This window comes from Oncorhynchus mykiss, chromosome 20, assembly GCF_013265735.2.
Source record: "Oncorhynchus mykiss isolate Arlee chromosome 20, USDA_OmykA_1.1, whole genome shotgun sequence".
NCBI classification, from domain to species: Eukaryota; Metazoa; Chordata; class Actinopteri; order Salmoniformes; family Salmonidae; genus Oncorhynchus; species Oncorhynchus mykiss.
In genome coordinates, this window is record NC_048584.1 from 35,461,652 (window position 1) to 35,480,614 (window position 18,963).

The 18,963-nt window shown below is 39.6% G+C and overlaps 2 protein-coding genes across 2 annotated transcripts; both read left to right on the plus strand.

Annotated features, from left to right (window-relative positions):
- Positions 1-3,983: 3,983 nt before the first annotated feature.
- Positions 3,984-7,289, plus strand: kifbp (kinesin family binding protein). Its single transcript, XM_021576531.2, has 7 exons — positions 3,984-4,472; positions 4,716-4,814; positions 5,036-5,115; positions 5,190-5,373; positions 5,631-5,724; positions 5,845-5,957; positions 6,054-7,289. Exons 1-7 carry the CDS (start codon positions 4,023-4,025, stop codon positions 6,930-6,932), a joined length of 1,899 nt encoding a protein of 632 aa, XP_021432206.2. The 5' UTR covers positions 3,984-4,022; the 3' UTR covers positions 6,933-7,289.
- Positions 7,290-11,968: 4,679 nt separating this feature from the next.
- Positions 11,969-17,448, plus strand: LOC110499404 (serglycin). The gene is made up of 3 exons (XM_036956252.1): positions 11,969-12,218; positions 14,591-14,729; positions 16,460-17,448. The coding sequence occupies exons 1-3, from the start codon at positions 12,032-12,034 to the stop codon at positions 16,671-16,673; spliced, it is 540 nt and encodes a 179-aa protein (XP_036812147.1). The 5' UTR covers positions 11,969-12,031; the 3' UTR covers positions 16,674-17,448.
- The last annotated feature ends 1,515 nt before the right edge of the window (positions 17,449-18,963 follow it).

Here is an 18,963-nt window from a genome sequence, read left to right on the forward strand (position 1 = left end):
GTTCAGGGGCAGAACAACAGATTTTTACCTTGTCAGCTCAAGGATTTGATCTTGCAACCTTTTGGTTACTAGTCCAACACTCTAACCACTAGGCTACCTGCTGCCCCAGCCAAGAGTGTGCAAAGCTGTCATCAAAGCAAAGGGTGGCTATTTGAAGAATCTCAAATATAAATTATATTTAGATTTGTTCAACACTTTTTTGGTTACTACATGATTCCATATCTATTATTTCATAGTTTTGATGTCCTCACTATTATTCTACAACGTAGAAAATAGTACAAATAAAGAAAAACCCATGAATGAGTAGGTGTTCTGTAACTTTTGACCGGTAGTGTACATATTACCTCAATTACCTCAACTAACCGATGTCCTCGCACATTGATTCATTATAGGTACCCCCTGTGTATAGCCTCGCTATTGTTATTTTACAGTTGCTCTTTAATTTTTTGTTACTTTATTTTTTATATTTTACCCATCAATTTTTTACTTAACACTTATTTTTCTTAGAATTGCATTGCTGGTTAAGGGCTTGTAAGTAAGCATTTCACTGATGTTTACGGCGCATGTGACAAATACCATTTGATTTTATTTGCATTGAGAAGATTAAAAAAACATTTTGAGATATAATCTCAGTAAATATCTTACATGAATGTTGTGTGATAAATATGAATGGACAGTGTGCTATGATATTGAGTCACACTTTATTTGGATAGACCCATATAGAGGAATTACAGATGGTCATACTATCAACATAATATCTGTTGATAAGCAACTACTTTTAAGCAGAAAGCTTGTATGTATCACAGAATTCCCTTGAAATTCCTACCCAATATGCACTTCTCAGGAAGCCTGGCTACCTGTCAGTGTGGGCACCTGGGGTTTAATGAAACCTGTCAGTGTGAGCACACGGAGGTTTGAGGATTCCATGATGTGTAGGTAAGTGAAGTAGCTATTATGAAGATTATTGTAAACCACTGGGTGATAAGTGATAATCAAATATGTGATGACCAGAGTCACAAAACATAGAAACCACTCATTAGGCATGGTCTGTTTAATGTCTGAAAAACATTCTATACTGAACAAAAATATGAACGCAACATGCAAGGATTTCCAGGATTTTACTGAGTTACAGTTAATTTAAGGAAATCAGTCAATTGAAAGGAATTCATTATGCCCTAATCTATGGATTTCACATGACTAGGAATATCGATACAGTTGAAGTCGGAAGTTTACAAACACTTAGGTGTGAGTCATTAAAACTCGTTTTTCAACCACTCTACAAATTTCTTGTTAACAAACTATAGTTGTTTACAGACAGATTATTTCACTTATAATTCACTGTATTCCAGTGGGTCAGAAGTTTTTATACACTAAGTTGACTAACTTTAAACATGGCTTTAGAAGCTTCTGATAGGCTAATTAACATAATTTGAGTCAATTTGAGGTGTACCTGTGGATGTATTTCAAGGCCTACCTTCAAACTCAGTGCCTCTTTGTTTGACATCATGGGAAAATCAAAAGAAATCAGCCAAGAACTCAGAAAAAAATGGTAGACCTCCGCAAGTCTGGTTCATCCTTGGGAGCAATTTCCAAACGCCTGAAGGTACCACGTTCATCTGTACAAACAATAGTACGCAAGTATAAACACCATTGGACCACGTAGCCGTCATACCGCTCAGGAAGGAGACGTGTTCTGTCTCCGAGAGGATGAATGTACTTTGGTGCGAAAAGTGCAAATCAATCCCAGAACAACAGCAAAGGACCTTGTGAAGATGCTGGAGGAAACAGGTAAAAAAATATCTATATCCACAGTAAAACGAGTCCTATATCGACATAACCTGAAAGGCAGCTCAGCAAGGAAGAAGCCACTACTCCAAAACCACCATAAAAAAGCCAGACTACGGTTTGCAACTGTACTTTTTTAAGAAATGTACTCTGGTCTGATGAAACAAAAATAGAACTGTTTGGCTATCATGACCATCGTTATGTTTGGAGGGAAAAGGGGGAGCATCATGTTGTGGGGGTTGCTTTGCTGCAAGAGGGACTGGTGCTCTTCACAAAATATATGGCATCATGAGGAAAGAAAATGATGTGGATATATTGAAGCAACATCTCAAGACATCAGTCAGGAAGTTAACACTTGGTGGCAAATGGGTCTTCCAAATGGACAATGACCCCAAGCATACTTCCAACGTTATGGCAAAATGACTTAAGGACAACAAAGTCAAGGTATTGGAGTGACCATCACAAAGCCCTGACCTCAATCCTATAGAAAATGTGTGGGCAGTACTGAAAAAGCGTGTGCGAGCAAGGAGCCCTACAAACCTGACTCAGTTACACCAGCTCTGTCAGGAGGAATGGGCCAAAATTCACCCAACTTATTGTGGGAAGCTTGAGGAAGGTTACCCGAAACGTTTGACCCAAGTTAAACAATTTAAAGGCAATGCTACCAAATACTAATTGAGTGTATGTAAACTTCTGACCCACTGGGAATGTAATGAAAGAAATAAAAGCTGAAATAAATAATTCTCTCTACTAATAATCTGACATTTCACATTCTTAAAATAAAGTGGTGATCCTAACTGACCAAATCAGGGAATTTTTACTAGTATTAAATGTCAGGAATTGTGAAACTGAGTTTAAATGTATTTGGCATCTGTTGTTTACAGATTTTTTTTTTCTTTCCGCACTTAAAAAAAAATAGTTAGGCCTTGGATAAAAATATCTGGTGTGACCACCATTTGCCTCATGCCACGTGACACATCTCCTTCGCATTGAGTTAATAAGGCTGTTTGTTGATTGTGGCCTGTGGAATGTTGTCCCACTCCTCTTCAATAGCTGTCGTACATGTCAATCCAGAGCATCCCAAACATGCATGGGGCCATGCATTATCATGCTGAAACAAGAGGTGATGGCGGCGGGTGAATGGCACAACAATGGGCCTCAGGATCTCGTCGCGGTATCTCTGTGAATTCAAATTGCCATGGATGAAATGTAATTGTGTTCATTGTCCGTTGCTTATGCCTGCCCATACAATAACTCCACCATCATAATGGGGCTTTCTGTTCACAACATTGACATCAGCAAACTGCTCGCCCACACGATGCCTTACACGTGGTATGCAGTTGTGAGGCCGGTTGGACGTATTGCCATATTCTTTAAAACGACGTTGGAGGTGGCTTATGGACATTCAATTTTCTGGCAACAGCTTTGGTGGACATTCCTGCTGTCAGCATTGCTCTCTCCCTTAAAATTTGAGACGTCTGTGGCATTGTGTTGTGTAACAAAACTGCACTTTTTTTCACCAGCACAAGGTGCACCTGTTTAATGATTGTGCTGTTTAAGCATCATCTTGATATGCCACACCTGTCAGGTGGATGAATTATCTTGGCAATGGAGAAATGCTCAATAACAGGGATGTAAATTATTTTGTGCACATCATTTGTGAGAAATAAGATTTTTGTGCATATGGAAAATTTTTGGGACCTATTATTTCAGCTCATGAAACATGGGACCAACACTTTACAAGTTGCGTTCATATTTTTGTTCAGTGTAGTTGGACAAAACAGGCATGTTCTAAACCGAAACAGTGTGGTGATTGCATAATTTAGTAAATTGTATAAATAGTTGAGTGGAATCATTTCGGGAAAAAAGATGTCCTGCTCTATTTATTATCTTGGTGTAAACAGCTGTATTAATTCAATTTGTTATAATATTTGAGAGATTAGTCCTAGCTAAATTAGTCCTAGTTAAATTGTCAATTAAAAACAGCTTTTGAAATTCCTTTGTGAATCTCATTATTTCTTTATGCCCCTAGCTTTCTTTATACGTACCGTGTCCTGGGTTCTATTCATTAGGCACTAGACGGACTGAAACAGGGAGGGACTACCTGAACTTGTCCAACACTAAACGCTCGTTTTTGTTTTCTGTTGCAAAACGTTTAGCAACGATATGTCCTAATGGACACGACCCTGAGCACCCCAACTACGGGTCCCCGGTTGAGTCATACTGAAATAACAAACATGGCTTCCACTTACAGTCATGAGTGGAGAGCAGTTTGCGACAAATTTAATAATGCTCAAGATCTATCTGAAGTAGAATCAAGAAAAGACCCAGAAAATGACCCCTTTCGATCGAAGTATAAGGCAAGGGAGCTTTTGAGAGAGATTTACTGCTCTTTGAAGAATTTCGATGTCGGTGAAAACGAGAGCGTCAATGATGAAGCCGACCAGCGCCCGACAGAGCAGCCCGTTGACGGAGGAATGGAGGAGAGCTTTGGGAGAGGCCACTGTGGAGATTCACCAGCCGGATCAAGAGCAGCTAAACTCGGGGCGGTGGAGTATTATCTTGGTGTAAACCACGTGGAAACAGAAGAGCTGTCCGCTGGAGAGGAACATTTGATGAATTGCATGACATTGCTGGAGAAGTGCAGCATATCACCCGAGAACGTGTCTTTGTTCATCCAAGTCAGGGTAATCAAATTAAATTGTATTAATCACATACACAGTTTACAGCCGTTATAAAAGTGCAGCTCCCTCAACAATGCAGTATAGAGCACCTAGCACTCTTTAATTTAGTCCGCAACTAGCAGTCCAGTGCATAATATTTGTATAATTAAATATGCACACACATGGTCTAACTTTAGCTAAAGATAATGAGTTAAGTAGCCAGTAAAATTCTGTAAACTGACTGCCGTTTTTGTCTTTTTTTTACAGAATCAACTGGGCATTCTGTGGGCTGGCAGGGATGAAATTGAGAAAGCCCAAGGATTTTTGGAAACTGCAGAAGCAATGTATATTCGTTACATGAAAGAGGTAGCTAGTCATGACACTGTCTAGATGCATAATTTACCTACTTAGCTAGGTTCATTTTGGGAGAAGAGAAAACGGCAGCATCATCTTTCATCAGGAAGGCCAGCCACAGTGCATTCTAGTTTATTGTCCTGTCAGACTTAATTCTATGGCGGCTGTTTAATAATTGTGACCTTGAAAAGGCTGAAGGAAAAATCTATTGTTTTGTTTTATTCACACCATAGGATGGGCAACCCCCAATGGACCTCACCGAGTTCTTTGTAGCAGAGGAAGAAGCATTACCCCAACAGGAGAGGACCAAGAGGTGTTGTGGAGTCTCAACAATTTCATAAATAAATGACATTGCTCTTTTTTAAACTTTTCCCTCTCTTCAAACAGATTTGAAATGGCTTATACCCACACACTGTACTATCTTGCACAAGTGTACAAGAACTTGGAGCAGTATGAGAAAGCTGGGGGCTACTGCCACAGCACTCTGCAGAGACAGCTGGAATTCAACCAGTTCCTTCCTCTGGAATGGGCCATCAACGCAGCCACGTTATCACAATATTACATCACCAAGGTAAATGATTAACTGTAAAAATGTGTTGTCTTCATCAAGATGAATGACTTGTTATGTATTTACAGTCAGTACATGACTTGATTTCTTTCTAATGATATTTGGTATTTTTAATAGGATCCCCATTTCTATTTATTATGGATCCCATAATAATAATAATAATGGTGTGAAAGCAGCAGCTACTCTTCCAGGGGGTCGACATGACATAATACAGAACATTAACTCTGGATTAATCTCACATATTTTGTTCTTCCTCCCAGACCCTCTACATGGAGGGCAGGCACTGTCTATCTGCTGCCAGTGTCATAGCAGACCTGGCCGGGGAGGTCCCCTCAGAAGCCGCTGCCCAGGAGAGTAAGTTCTCACTCTGAATTCATATACTCAGCCTTGATAGTATATGTTCTTTCTGAAATGTTTGTGAAGTTGTCTTTCATTCAATACTCATTAATACACATCTCAAACCTTTTTCTTTAGGTGAAGCTGAAGCTGAGAAGCGAGACCAACTTCGACAGAAGAGAGCTGAAATAGCCAGGTGTTGGATAAAATACTGTCTTAATTTGTTGCAAGATGCCAAGAAACTTCTCGAGGTAATTTAGATATATTCAGATCAAATGTAATTCTGTAGATGATTAGCCTATAATTGTGAGACAATATCTTATTCTTATGTCTACTGGTCTGAGCAGGACAACATTGGAGAGCTAGATATGGATCGTCAGGCAGAGCTGAGAGCAACACGGCTAAAGGAGGAGGAGGAGAAGGAGAGGGGAAGGAAGAGTGCTGTTCTGTTTGGTTCCAGTGACACCTTTGACTCCATCTGTGGCCTGGAGGAGAAAGTGAGTTGTGTCTTCCCTGTGGACTTTGAGGAAGCCCGCGCCATCTTCCTGGTTGGCCAGACCTACGTAAATCAAGCCAAGGAGTACTTTGAGATGGACGGCCACGTCACAGACCACATCGAGATCCTGCAGGACCACAGCGCTCTCTTCAAGGCCCTGGCCTTCTTCGAGGAGGACCTGGAGCGGCGCTGTAAGATGCACAAGCGGCGTGTGGACATGATGGAGCCCATCTGCAAAGACCTGAACGCCCAGTACTACCTCCTCGTCTGCCGCCAGCTGCAGTTTGAGCTGGCTGAGACCTACTACGAGATGATGGATCTCAAGCTGGCCGTGGCCAACAAGCAGGACGACTTGGATGCGCATACGGTCAAGAAGTTTAACCACCTCTGCTCCTCCTCCACCAAATTCTACCAGATGTTCCTCGACTCCGTCCGCTCACCAGAGGGCAAATGGCCGGAGAAACTGGAGGACGAGGTGCTGAGGCCGGCACTGGTGGCTAAGTTCCGGGTGGCTCGTCTCCACAGCAGGCTGATCTCGTCCAGCAAAACCATTCAGCTGGAGAACCTGAACCGCTCCCTGGAGTGCTACAACTTTGTGGTCCAGTACTGCAAGGACAACCCAGAGGCTAAAAGCGCCATCGAGACAGAGCTGGAGCTGAGCGAAGAGATGGTCAGCCTTCTGCCCCTCAAGATCAACCGACTCCAGGCAAATCTGGCCTCCTCTAACTGACTCTAAATGTGTCCTAAACGCTACACGACAAAGCTTGCTTAAACACCCCTATCATATATTGCATATGTAATTCTCCTCAACCCCCATCTGCATTTCCTGATGTCACTGTGTAAATTGTTACTCTTTGACCAATTAACCACACCTTTAATAGCTTAAAACAATTAGTTATATGCATGATAACACATACATTGCCTAATTTATTTGTTCTAGCTGATTGAAAATAACTTATGGTATGTAGATATGTAGCTAAAAACAATTTAATGGAAATATGAATTAACTGATGTGATATTTGTTTTAAAATGATGTTTTTCGGTTTATTTCCAACTGACAACCCAAAATAAACATAGGTGCAAATCACTTTTACTTGTCTCTCAAATTATAATTGTGTAAGTTAATTTGAACCATTCGGTTGATTATGACGATCTATGTGTTCTTGTCCAGCAAGTGTCAATTGTGTTTTTAATACAGTATCAAATCGTATCTATGTATTTGAGTTCCAAGCAGATTTGTTGCTGCGTCAGAGTAGACAGCGGTGTGGGCTACGTCGGAGTGAGAGTGGGGCTTATAAGGAACCTGAAGAGGGCGCTGTTACTCATCAAATGGCTTCTGACATAGAATTGCATTAAATTCTTTTATCAAAAGCAATTTTATCAGACCTTCAAATACGATGATAGATTCATGCAATGCTTTTATTAATAATATCCACAGGCAGAGGTTACAGTGGAAGTTATTTATCTAGCTACTTTATTCTGTTAGTAGTACTACAAGAACTTTACTTCATTGTCAGTACTATACTAATTTGAAAGGTAAATATACCCATTGCTCTCAGGCTAGTACAAGCATAGATGTCTTACCCTATCATAAACCCAAATCTAAGACACTTCCTCCATTGCTTAGGTTTTTGTAACAATTTTAGTTTGAAAAATAGTGTATATATTAAAGGTATTATGTTGATGTCATGAACTGTCAGTCCTAGTGTCTATAGCTCTGTATATGAATTTTGAATGTTGTTACATTTCCTCAACCCCATCTCTTTGCTTACCAAACAAAGTGGCAGGGCCAGGCTGATGAAATATCAGATTGTGCCTTTAATTGGAAATTACCCTTCTGCTATCTGTATTAGCAGATGTGGCCATGCTTAGTATGAATCACTTAATCTTTTCCTCTGATAAAAAAAAAAAGCATACACACACCCATCCTCATTTATAAATGAATACATCGTTTTTTAGAAAATCTAACCTTCACTCAAATACGAATGTATAAATGTGTTCATAGCTGAATATAAAAACATCCGATAAGCTTAATCTATTACCAAATGATTAGTTCCTCACCGACAAGTTACCAGGAAGAATTTTGTTAATCAGCTTCTATCTATTGAGAAACAGTGTTTTGTATCTCAATCATTGCTCTGCTACAGGATACAGCAGAAACTTAAATTCATCTTAGTTCCCCTTTGAAAGGTTCACAAATGTCTGATGATCATGTCCATGAATACTTTTTTTATTTTTTATAGAGGAAACATTTTATTGTAACATTCATACAAACATGTAATAAATGACTTACAATAGAAAAATATATAATAGCTCTGTGACTTAGATGTACATAATTGTACATTTTAGGAGCTGGGAGGATTTAATTACGGACCTATATTGTTTACATTTTAAGAGGCATGAATGTGTCTCTGTGTCAAGATTTATTGCCACTTCAGCTCTGTAAATATACTTTGAATGCAAAACCATCCGGATGGGGCTTTTGTGTTGTTACCATGTGAATTCTCCTGAGCAAGTTGCCAACGAGGCTGTGGGAGGCATTTAGCTCCACTTGGTGTGACTTGGCTGTAGGATGAAACCTCAACCTGACAATGGCAGTGTAGTCACTCTCTTTAAAAGCCCAATGAAGAGGAATGATCTTTTCTCCATTTGTGCTAAAGAGAGATGACAGGCAAGACAGCTGATGAGCATGCTTGTTATTTTAAAAACATTCAAAATAGTAGCTAATACTTATTTTTTATTAAAGCAAAAAGATGTTTTGTTGGTAAGGTGGAGAATCGTTCTTTTTGTGCTTAAAAAAATGCACATTTGATATAATTTACTCAACAAAAACAGCGTCCGCAAAAATAAAGTAAACATTAGTTCAGTTGAAAAAATCTTTGTCCTTGCTCTAGAAAAATGTATGATTTAGGCATTTCATTTACTAGGTCATCAAACACTTCAGTTTTTGCTCAGCTAGGGCATTTTACTCTGAATGATATTTGAGAAAGAGACAGCCAGCAAAGAATCTAGATGACCTCATTCACGTCTCATCTTTCTACCCTTCTCTAGAAAATCTTCTGTTTACATGCATGAGTGCTCAACATGGAGTGGTTTTCAGTGGACACAGATTGAGCCTAGTCCTAGGCCAAAAATGATTTGATGGATTTTGTCCATTGAGTTTGCTTTTTAGTCCAGGACTAGGCTTAATCTGTGTCTCTCAATGAGCTAAAACAACAGCATGAGTACAAGTAACAAAAACAGACACTTCCCTATCAGTCATAACATGTATAGTGGTATTAGTAAAGTTAGTCCAATAGTTTTTCAGTATAATTTGTTTTCAGGGGATACATGGCTGAAGGGTAGACTGTAATGGAGCCTAAAAGCAAAAAGAGGAGATTCCTCAGAACATCAGGATGGGTCTCCAGTGCAATCTTTTCTGAAAAGGACAGTTTGGCAGAGCCATATGTTTAGACCGATAAGTATGACTGACAGTTGCTCCAACAGGCGACCTAATACAAACAGGTGACTTGCTGCAATGACAGCAACAGGATCAGGACAACTTTAGTAAATTGTGAATAAACTCAAGTTTTTCTTGTATGAATTTATCACTTACACTTTGAACTAAAAACTTCTAACATGTTTAAGCCTTCATACTTTTGAAGCCAGACATGTTATTCTTGAGATCAACACATTTCCCCCTTAAGACAGACTGCATAGGCTATGTATGTTCCCCAGGCCAGGCAACTCTATTGCTGGCTGGCTTCAAAAGTATGAAGGCTTAAACATGTTAGAAGTGTTGATCTCACGAGTAACATGGCTGGCTTCAAAAGTACGAAGCCAGTGAAGAAACTGAAGTGTCATTTCCTGAGAAAAGATTAGAGCACCCGATAAACCCACTTCCTGTTCCATCTCACATCTACGACTACGCATTGGCTGAAAAGAAACATTCATACACATGCACGTCACCTTTTCAAAACAAGATTTTAAAGAGACCAATTAACAAGACAGAGATCAATCATCAGAATCTAGAGTACACTGTAAAAAAAAAAATATACGTGGCCCAACTCAAGATCTTTAAGTAACTAGTTCCACAGACTTTTTGAGTTTACTCAACATTTTGAAGAAGTGGTGGCCCTCTGTAGCTCAGTTGGTAGCGCATGGCACTTGCAACACCAGGATAGTGGGTTCAATTACCAGGACCACCTGTGCAGAAAGAATGCATGCATGATTGTAAGTTGCTTTGGATAACAATGTGTGCTAAAGGGCCTGCTATTAATAAACATCCATATTTTAAGCAAGAAGGACACCATGTCGCTTGCTAATATCGAGATTCAAGATTCAAACCCACAACCTCTGCCTCCCAAACACACATGACCACCCTCCTGAAGCGTGTTACCCAGTCGCACCACTGAAAAGGTAGCTATTAGACAAAGCAAGTGGAGACACTGCAGGTCTCTGACAAGTAAATTAACTACAATATAGTATAATACAACTTGCCGAAAGGCACACTGGGAAATGTGTTAATAAGACATGTATTTTAAGCCAACACAGTATCTTTAGTTGCAAAGCCCAGCAAACAACATTTTTCAAATTTAACTGACATTGAGCAATACTCTTTCATTAATGTACTTATAATTTCTATTAAGTGCTTACATTGCTTGTCAGATCCATCTAATTCTAATATTCTCACTCTTGTGTATTTTGAGTATGGTTCGAAATGCACTTTTCTTCCACGTTGTGTGGTGTTTTCTAGCAGTATTTTGTTTGGTCGATACCGACCACATCCAAGACAGTGACTAACCCCACCTCAACATTTCACCTGTTACCAAAGGCAAGTCAGTCAACACATTCTTATTTACAATGACGGCCTACCGAAAGGCCTCCTGCGGGGACAGGGGCCTGGGATTAAAAAAACAACATAATTACAGCATAAATATAGGACAAAACACACACAACAAGAGAGACAACACAACACTACATAAAGAAAGACCTAAGACAACATAGCAAGGCAGCAACACACGACAACACAGCATGGTAGCAACACAACATCGTAGCAGCACAAAACATGGTACAAACATTATTGGGCAAAGACAACAGCACAAAGGGCAAGAAGGTAGAGACAACAATACATCACACAAAGCAGCCACAACTGTCAGCAAGAGTGTCCATGATTGAGTCTTTGAATGAAGAGATTGAGATAAAACTGTCCAGTTTGGGTGTTTGGCTGCAGCGAACTGAAAAGAGGAGCGACCCAGGGATGTGTGTGCTATGGGGACCTTTAACCGAATGTGACTGTCAGAACGGGTGTTGTATGTGGAGGATGAGGGCTAGAATTTTCATAATATCTTCAGAATTCTTGAGAAATTAGTCAAAGGTAATCAAATGTGAAATACTGCTCATTCATTTGCTGAAAATTCTCTTCAGCAAATTAATGGGGGGGGGGGGGGGGGGGGGGGGGGGGGCGGACGGACTTTGGAGAGATGTTACATGGTAGCATACCATGTAAGTGTTATAGCATACCAACTAAGTGTTTTAAGTTTTAGATCTTATTTGTTCATCTAGGACTTCATCTATTGGATTTAGGCTAATTATTGGGCCAAAGCTTGATTCAAATTAGGCTATGTGTCATTTTCTATCAATATATGATGGTCTATTGCAGTTCTACAGTGTGACTACCAATTTGTATATCCGTAGAATTTCCAGATTAAGCTACTGTGTTTATCTTTTTTTTGTTGTTACAAACTAAACGCGCTGAACGTAGGCATGCTAGATATGGAAGACAAGAACTTTCCATTGCGGATGTTAAACTTGCTAAAACGTCTGGTTTCAGGAAACAATGACGCATAAATGGGCAGGGTTTGGGGGTATTCAACAGTGCGATTAGGTGTACTTTCAGAATATTCACACACAAAGGTTATTCTTAAAAGCATATATTGTCGTCTCCTCATTACAGCATCGAAAATAATGAAAGGACTGAATTCGAAGATCTGTCTGACACTGGCTGTCATCTTCTTTCTCGCAGATAACGGACATGGTAAGTTTTAAAATAAATAGTAGGTTATATCACCTTTTTGCATTAGCCACATGTAGGATACTTGAATATTTAAATATTGGGAAAAGTAATTAGGGATAGTTAAGTATTTTTAATAATAACATTAAAGTTGAGTAATTCGTATTGATACATTTATCCGCGCGTCTGCTATCAAGTTGACGTCTTCTGGCACGCTTGACAAAATAGTCTATGGGTTACTGACTATTTTGTGTGAATTGGTTTGTATTTTCTGACAGGAGGACACGTTTTACCACCAGAATAGAGTACGAGTTAGAAAAAGGTCGAGGCCCCACAGGATAGAACAATGCACATTTTGCTCATAACTTTAAGCTGCCATTTATAAAATGGGTGGTTGCATAAGTGAAAGTGTAATTTGATCATAGTATTGACATAGTCTATTGTAGGCCGACATCATACTGTGAAGACATTTTAAAGCCTTATAATAATAATATAGGCTAAATGTGTAAAAGCAGAGTAGCCACTGTGAGTTTGTGTGAATAAGGTATATCTTTGTTTTCTGTTAAAAAAGCTAAATAAGTAGGCCTATATCCATTCTGCCCAACAAAAACTAAAGCTGTAGGCTACCTATTTTTTTTTTTTTTTTTTTTTCTAAAGTGAAAATATTCTCACAGATTGCAAGAACAAGTTTACTAGCAAGAAATGGGAAAGTGTCTCACAGTTGGAGTGCTGGTCAGCTCCTCTCACAGTTGGAGTGCTGGTCAGCTCCTCTCACAGTTGGAGTGCTGGTCAGCTCCTCTCACAGTTGGAGTGCTGCTCAGATCCTCTCACAGTTGGAGTGCTGCTCAGATCCTCTCACAGTTGGAGTTCTGGTCAGCTCCCCTCAGAGGGGTGGTGCTGATCAGGTCCTCTCTGTCCATTATAATCTTAAAGCCAAAACTGAACCCAAATCAACACTCCTACTCCGAGACGCTTGGTACATACGGACCGAGAATAGTTTAGAGTACATGTTTTTGGAAAGTTGTCAAAATATACCCCCAAAACAAGTTATATAATTTTTGTTGGGCAGGATGAATGGTGGCAAGCACACTTGTTCATATCAAAACTCCCAGACTCCTCTTACAGGCTGACTACACCACTCGCATCGCAAAATCTATTTTATTCAATTATTGCACCCATACTGCTCACGTGCGCCAACGAGCGTCTGTGTTGCCAAGGGCCAAGGGTGTTTTGATATTTTAACCTGCGTGTCGTGATCGCGTTTGGTGTGGGGGGACATAATACATTTATGCACAATGGCGAAGGCGCGCAGCCGGTTTGGGTTCCGTGTTAGGGATGGGGCTACCTTGACTTGTTCCTAAACCATTCCAAGGCCCTTTGAAGTCTTTTCAGGCCTATTGATTATTCCCAGGCATTATAAAATCAGCATCCAGATACAGATAACTGCCAAAATAAAGGAAACACCAATATAAAGTGTGTTAATAGGGCATTGGATCACCACGAGCCAGAACAGATTCAATGTATCTTGGTGTAACAGTATAACTTTAATCCGTCCCCTCGCGTGAACCAGGGACCCTCTGCACACATCAACAACAGTCACCCACGAAGCATTGTTACCCATCGCTGCACAAAAGCCGTGGCCCTTGCAGAGCAAGAGGAACCACTACTTCAAGGTCTCAGAACAAGTGACGTCACCGATTGAAACGCTATTAACGCGCACCACCGCTAACGAGCTAGCCATTTCACATCCGTTACACTCACCCCCCTTTTGATCTCCTCCTTTACCGCAGCAACCAGTGATCTGGGTCACGGCACCAATGTAACAGTATAACTTTAAACCGTCCCCTCGCCGGGCGTGAGCCAGGGACCCTCTGCACACATCAACAACAGTCACCGACAAAGCATCGTTACCCATCGCTGCACAAAAGCCACGGCCCTTGCTGAGCAAGGGGAACCACTACTTCAAGGTCTCAGAACAAGTAACGTCACCGATTGAAACACTATTAGCGCGCCCCACCGCTAACTAGCTAGCCATTTCACATCCGTTACACTGGCATAGATTCTACAATTGTCTGGAACTCTTTTGGTGGGATTTGACAGCATTCTTTTATGAGAAAGTCCATAATTTGATGTTTTGTTAATGGTGGTGGAAAACGCTGTCTCAGGCGCCGTTCCAGAATGTATTAATGTTCTATATTATATCATGTTTAATGTTTTGTGTGGACCCCAGGAAGAGTAGCTGCTGCTTTCGCAACAGCTAACAGGGATCCTAATCAAATTCCAATGTTTAAAAGCATATATTTCATATCTCATATTCAATAGGAATATTGTTGACAAATTATCCTTTGTCACAAATGAGTTATGTTTATATATTGTCATTCCTTTATCAAACACAGGGGCTCCAGCAAAAGGCAGATATATGTGGCTTAAATGCAGTCCAGACGCCAAGAATGCCAACTGTGAGACACAGAGGGGTCCCTGGATGGACTTGCCCGGGCCTCCTGACAGACTCCCTTCAATTGCCGTAAAGGATATGTAAGTATATGTCATCATCACAGATCAATTTGTCAGGAGACCAAGGCTCTATGGGCTAATGAATTTCAGAATTGAACAGACTATGACAGGATTGTTCAAACTTTAACTTCTTTGCACCATTGCTTTTGATGAGTGATGTCCCCATAAAGGATTGCAATAACGGACATTGACAAATTGTGTCACAAGCCCCACTTAAGCATAAACATTTCCAAAATCTTTTTTTTTTTTTTTACTTCACAATTTCCTGTAGGAAATGTTATTAATTACAGAATCGGCCTGGTAGGTGCGTAGTGTGACTTGAATGGCCTCCAATATTCGGTCTTATTCCCGAGAGTGATGAAAGCATACAGAAAGAGAGCACTTTGATGACTTCTTATTAGTATAAACTACACACTGTGAGCCTACTCTTTGGTTCTAGATTATCCTGCTGAAAGATCAGTGTTAAAACTACGACCTATTTTAAATGATCTGATTATATATGTGTGATTTCCGCACTCATTATATTACGACAGACAGAAGATAACAATATGCACTCAGCTCTGTTAAACACTCTGTTCCTCACTGTTGAGGAAGCTAAACATTTGCTATCATATGGTCTAAGACACCACTTCCCCTCTAGTGGTCAAAATCCTAAGCAATACATTGTATCAGTTAGAAAAACACCAAGACCCAAAAAGGTTGAATCTCACAAAACACCTCTTCCTTATACTGTTGTTTGCAGAAAAAAGTTATTATCGTTTTAAATGACCATATTACCATGAAGAAATATAAAAACCTGCCTTTTACGACAATAAGGTACAATGGCAAAAAGTCAGGAATACACTGTTTAATTATGGATTTTGTGTATTACACTTGTTAAAGTACCATGCAAACAGAAGCTTCAGTATTTTAATAAAACCTGTGTAGTAGTGCTGTTATTATGTTAGTAACAACATTGTATTTTATGCAATTACAAAGCATTTCCTAAATAATTACTATGTGACAACATATGAATCCAATATAGTGACTGGAGTAATAAGTGTTTCTTCACGGTATCAGGGCAACTTTGTAAAGTTTTACAAATGATTCATCTACATGTGGTTATTTTCGCATTCACTTAAATGTGCACTATGTAGAAATTGCTCTGCCATTTCCTGGTTGCTAAAATTCTAATAGTTCGCCTCATTTCAGGTGGTGACAAAACAAGCAGGTAGAGTGTAGAGAATCATTGTTCACTCTAAACCGCTGTGAAATATATTTTCCATAACCAGAAAGATTGTATTTTCAGCTGGTGTACAAAACTGAATGTAAAAGACACAAAAATGAAACTTAAGAGCGGGAAGCCTAGAAATAATGCACATGAAACAAATCTACTGCTTCTTAGGCTTGCTTTCAATGAGAATGACAGCTCTATAACACACATTTCTATGTAACTTTGATTGGGTCGCCCAAAAAGTTACATAATGCTGCTTTAAGTTGATAAAATAAAAGATTGGACACTGTTTCAACAATATATTCTCTGGCAAGAATGGTTATAGAGTTATCATACTCTCAGCCTTTCTTGTGACTTCAACTTGTGACGACGCTTTGTGACTTCAACTTAATACGATCCAAGGCTCTCAGACAAACAAAGCAGGGAGGATGGGTGTGTAGAGACTCCCAGGCCTGCTCGGTAGTGAAAAAACACAGGAAGAGCTCAGAGGATGTAGACTGTAATGGCTAACGTTACTGTGCTTCTGTTTTTCTTCCAGAGTGCCAGAAGAGGCTGGCTCAGAGCCGGAGGAGCAGTCAGGCGAGGGTTCTGCCACAGGAATCCTTTTAACTGAGCAGGGCTCTGGCGACCAGTTGGGCAGCACAGATGTGGATGGGATTGACTACCCTGGCTTTGTCTTCCCACCGAAAATGACCATGGATCAGGTTCTGCCTCCTGCTCAGGAATTGAAAGAGGATCACCTGATCCTGTAGCCTGCCAGAATGCTAAATATTGAAATTGTGATGTCAATCCGGTTGTGTAAAATGCATTTTGCAACCTCTCATGATTCCATGAGCACCTTAAAACGGAATTTCCATTTGAATTATTGTATTTTCTGGTCAATGCAATCCGCATCTTATGAAAGTAGTAATACCATGCTATTTGACCCAGGTATTGATGCTTGGCTGTGTAAGATTGCATTTAGGTAACTGAAGAGTGGGAAATGTAAGTGGTTATAGCATCATTTACACAGTTTAGTTATTTCCCATGGAACCAAAGAGATCAAATTAATCGCTTTTTTGTGTGTTTTTATTTTTAATACCTGCCAAGAATGTAATTAATTAGATTTAACCAGTAGCCTTTATTTTTGAGCTCAGCAAATTATATTTTTCATACGGTTTTAAAACGTGTGCTTTTATTGTTTTCTTTTGCAATTAAATTTATAAGATACTATATGATAGTCTTTCCCTCTTCAAATATTGTCAAACATAATACTTTATTCAGAATATCCACAATTGTCACAATTTGATATTATATCATTCCACACTCATATTTTTTGGGAAGATTTAAATAAACGTGTTTTGATAATCCAATGGTATTTGAACCATAAACTATTTAAGGATATGGGATTAGGTTTCTTTAGTGGACATGAGGTGATCAGGTCCCACTGGGCACACACTGGTTGAATCAATGTTGTATCAATGTAATTTGTCAACGTATTGTGACATGAAATCAATGTGGAAAATACAATGGATTTGAAAAAAGTAATCAATCAGTACTGCTTTCATGTCATTTCAACCAGCGTTGTAAATATTGACATAGGGGTAAGACTTCAACTTAAATACATTGACTTAACCTTACTAACAGGTTGTTACATCAATCTACTTTCAACATAATCATCAGAATTATATATACGTTGAAAATTCCACATAGAAACGTTCGTAGCCTAATGCTAAATGACTCCGGAGTGGCGCAGCGTTAAAAGGCACTGCATCTCAGGGCAAGAGGCATCACTACAGTACCTGGTTTGAATCCAGGCTGTATCACATCCGGCTGTGATTGGGAGTCCCATAGGGTGGTGCACAATTGGCCCAGCATTGTCGGGGTTTGGCCAGAGTAGGACGTCATTGTAAATAAGAATGTTTTCTTAACTGACTTGCCTAGTTAAATAAAAGTTAAATGAAAAAAATACTAAAATGTCAAATTCAGTACAAAGGTAACTGCCAAAATAAAGGAAACACTTGAGCAAATTAGTTGGTGGCTTTGTTATTGTGTGGGGTGCATTTTCCTGGCATGGTTTAGGTTCACTTAACCCCTTAGAGGGTGAGGTAAACTCCAATAAATATACAGCCATTGTTTGAGTGATGACCTTGAACCTATGGTGAATCATTTCTATCCTGATGGCCCTATTAAGACACGTTATGTTGATGTTTCCATTATTTTGGCAGTTACCTATGTATTGGGTGGTTGAAATTATGCAGAACTTCCTGTTATTTGACCTTGTTTCAATGTTGATAGCAAAATAGTAAGTTTGAACTGTTTTAGCTATAAACTATTGTAACCCCATTCCTGAAAGCTAAGACTCTCTGGAACATAGATGTGCTTTCAGATCCCCTCTATGATGATCACAGGCTGCGCAGGACCAGTTACATGCTGACCACACTGCCCATGTTGCGTGCGAGATCATTGCAAAATAAATGTACACATACAGTTGAAGTCAGAAGTTTACATACACTTAGGTTGGAGTCATTAAAACTCGTTTTTCAACCACTCCACAAATGTCTTGTTAACAAACTATAGTTTTGGCAAGTTGGTTAGGACATCTACTTTGTGCATGACACAAGTAATTTTCCAACAATTGTTTACAGACAGATTTTTTCACTTATAATTCACTGTATCACAATTCCAGTGGGTCAGAAGTTTACATACACTAAGTTGACTGTGCCTTTAAACAGCTTGGATAATTTCAGAAAATTATGTCATGGCTTTAGAAGCTTCTGATAGGCTAATTGACATCATTTGAGTCAATTGGAGGTGTACCTATGGATGTATTTCAAGGCCTACCTTCAAACTCAGTGCCTCTTTGCTTGACATCATGGGAAACAGGTACAAAAGTATCTATATCCATAGTAAAACGAGTCCTATAGGCCGCTCAGCAAGAAAGAAGCCACTGCTCCAAAACCGCCATAAAAAAAGCCAGACTAAGGTTTGCAACTGCACATGGGGACAACGATCGCCATGTCTTTAACCAAAGACTAAAGGAGAGTGTGTCCACAGGTATGG

Bases quoted from the DNA above. Each gene is read 5' to 3' on its own strand.
- kifbp (XM_021576531.2), top strand. From the start codon at position 4,023: ATGGCTTCCACTTACAGTCATGAGTGGAGAGCAGTTTGCGACAAATTT. The intron at 4,473-4,715 runs GTAATCAAATTA...TTTTTTTTACAG, and splicing joins CTTTGTTCATCCAAGTCAGG to AATCAACTGGGCATTCTGTG. The intron at 5,958-6,053 runs GTAATTTAGATA...TGGTCTGAGCAG, and splicing joins ATGCCAAGAAACTTCTCGAG to GACAACATTGGAGAGCTAGA.
- LOC110499404 (XM_036956252.1), top strand. From the start codon at position 12,032: ATGGGCAGGGTTTGGGGGTATTCAACAGTGCGATTAGGTGTACTTTCA. The intron at 12,219-14,590 runs GTAAGTTTTAAA...TATCAAACACAG, and splicing joins TCTCGCAGATAACGGACATG to GGGCTCCAGCAAAAGGCAGA. The intron at 14,730-16,459 runs GTAAGTATATGT...TTTTTCTTCCAG, and splicing joins TCAATTGCCGTAAAGGATAT to AGTGCCAGAAGAGGCTGGCT.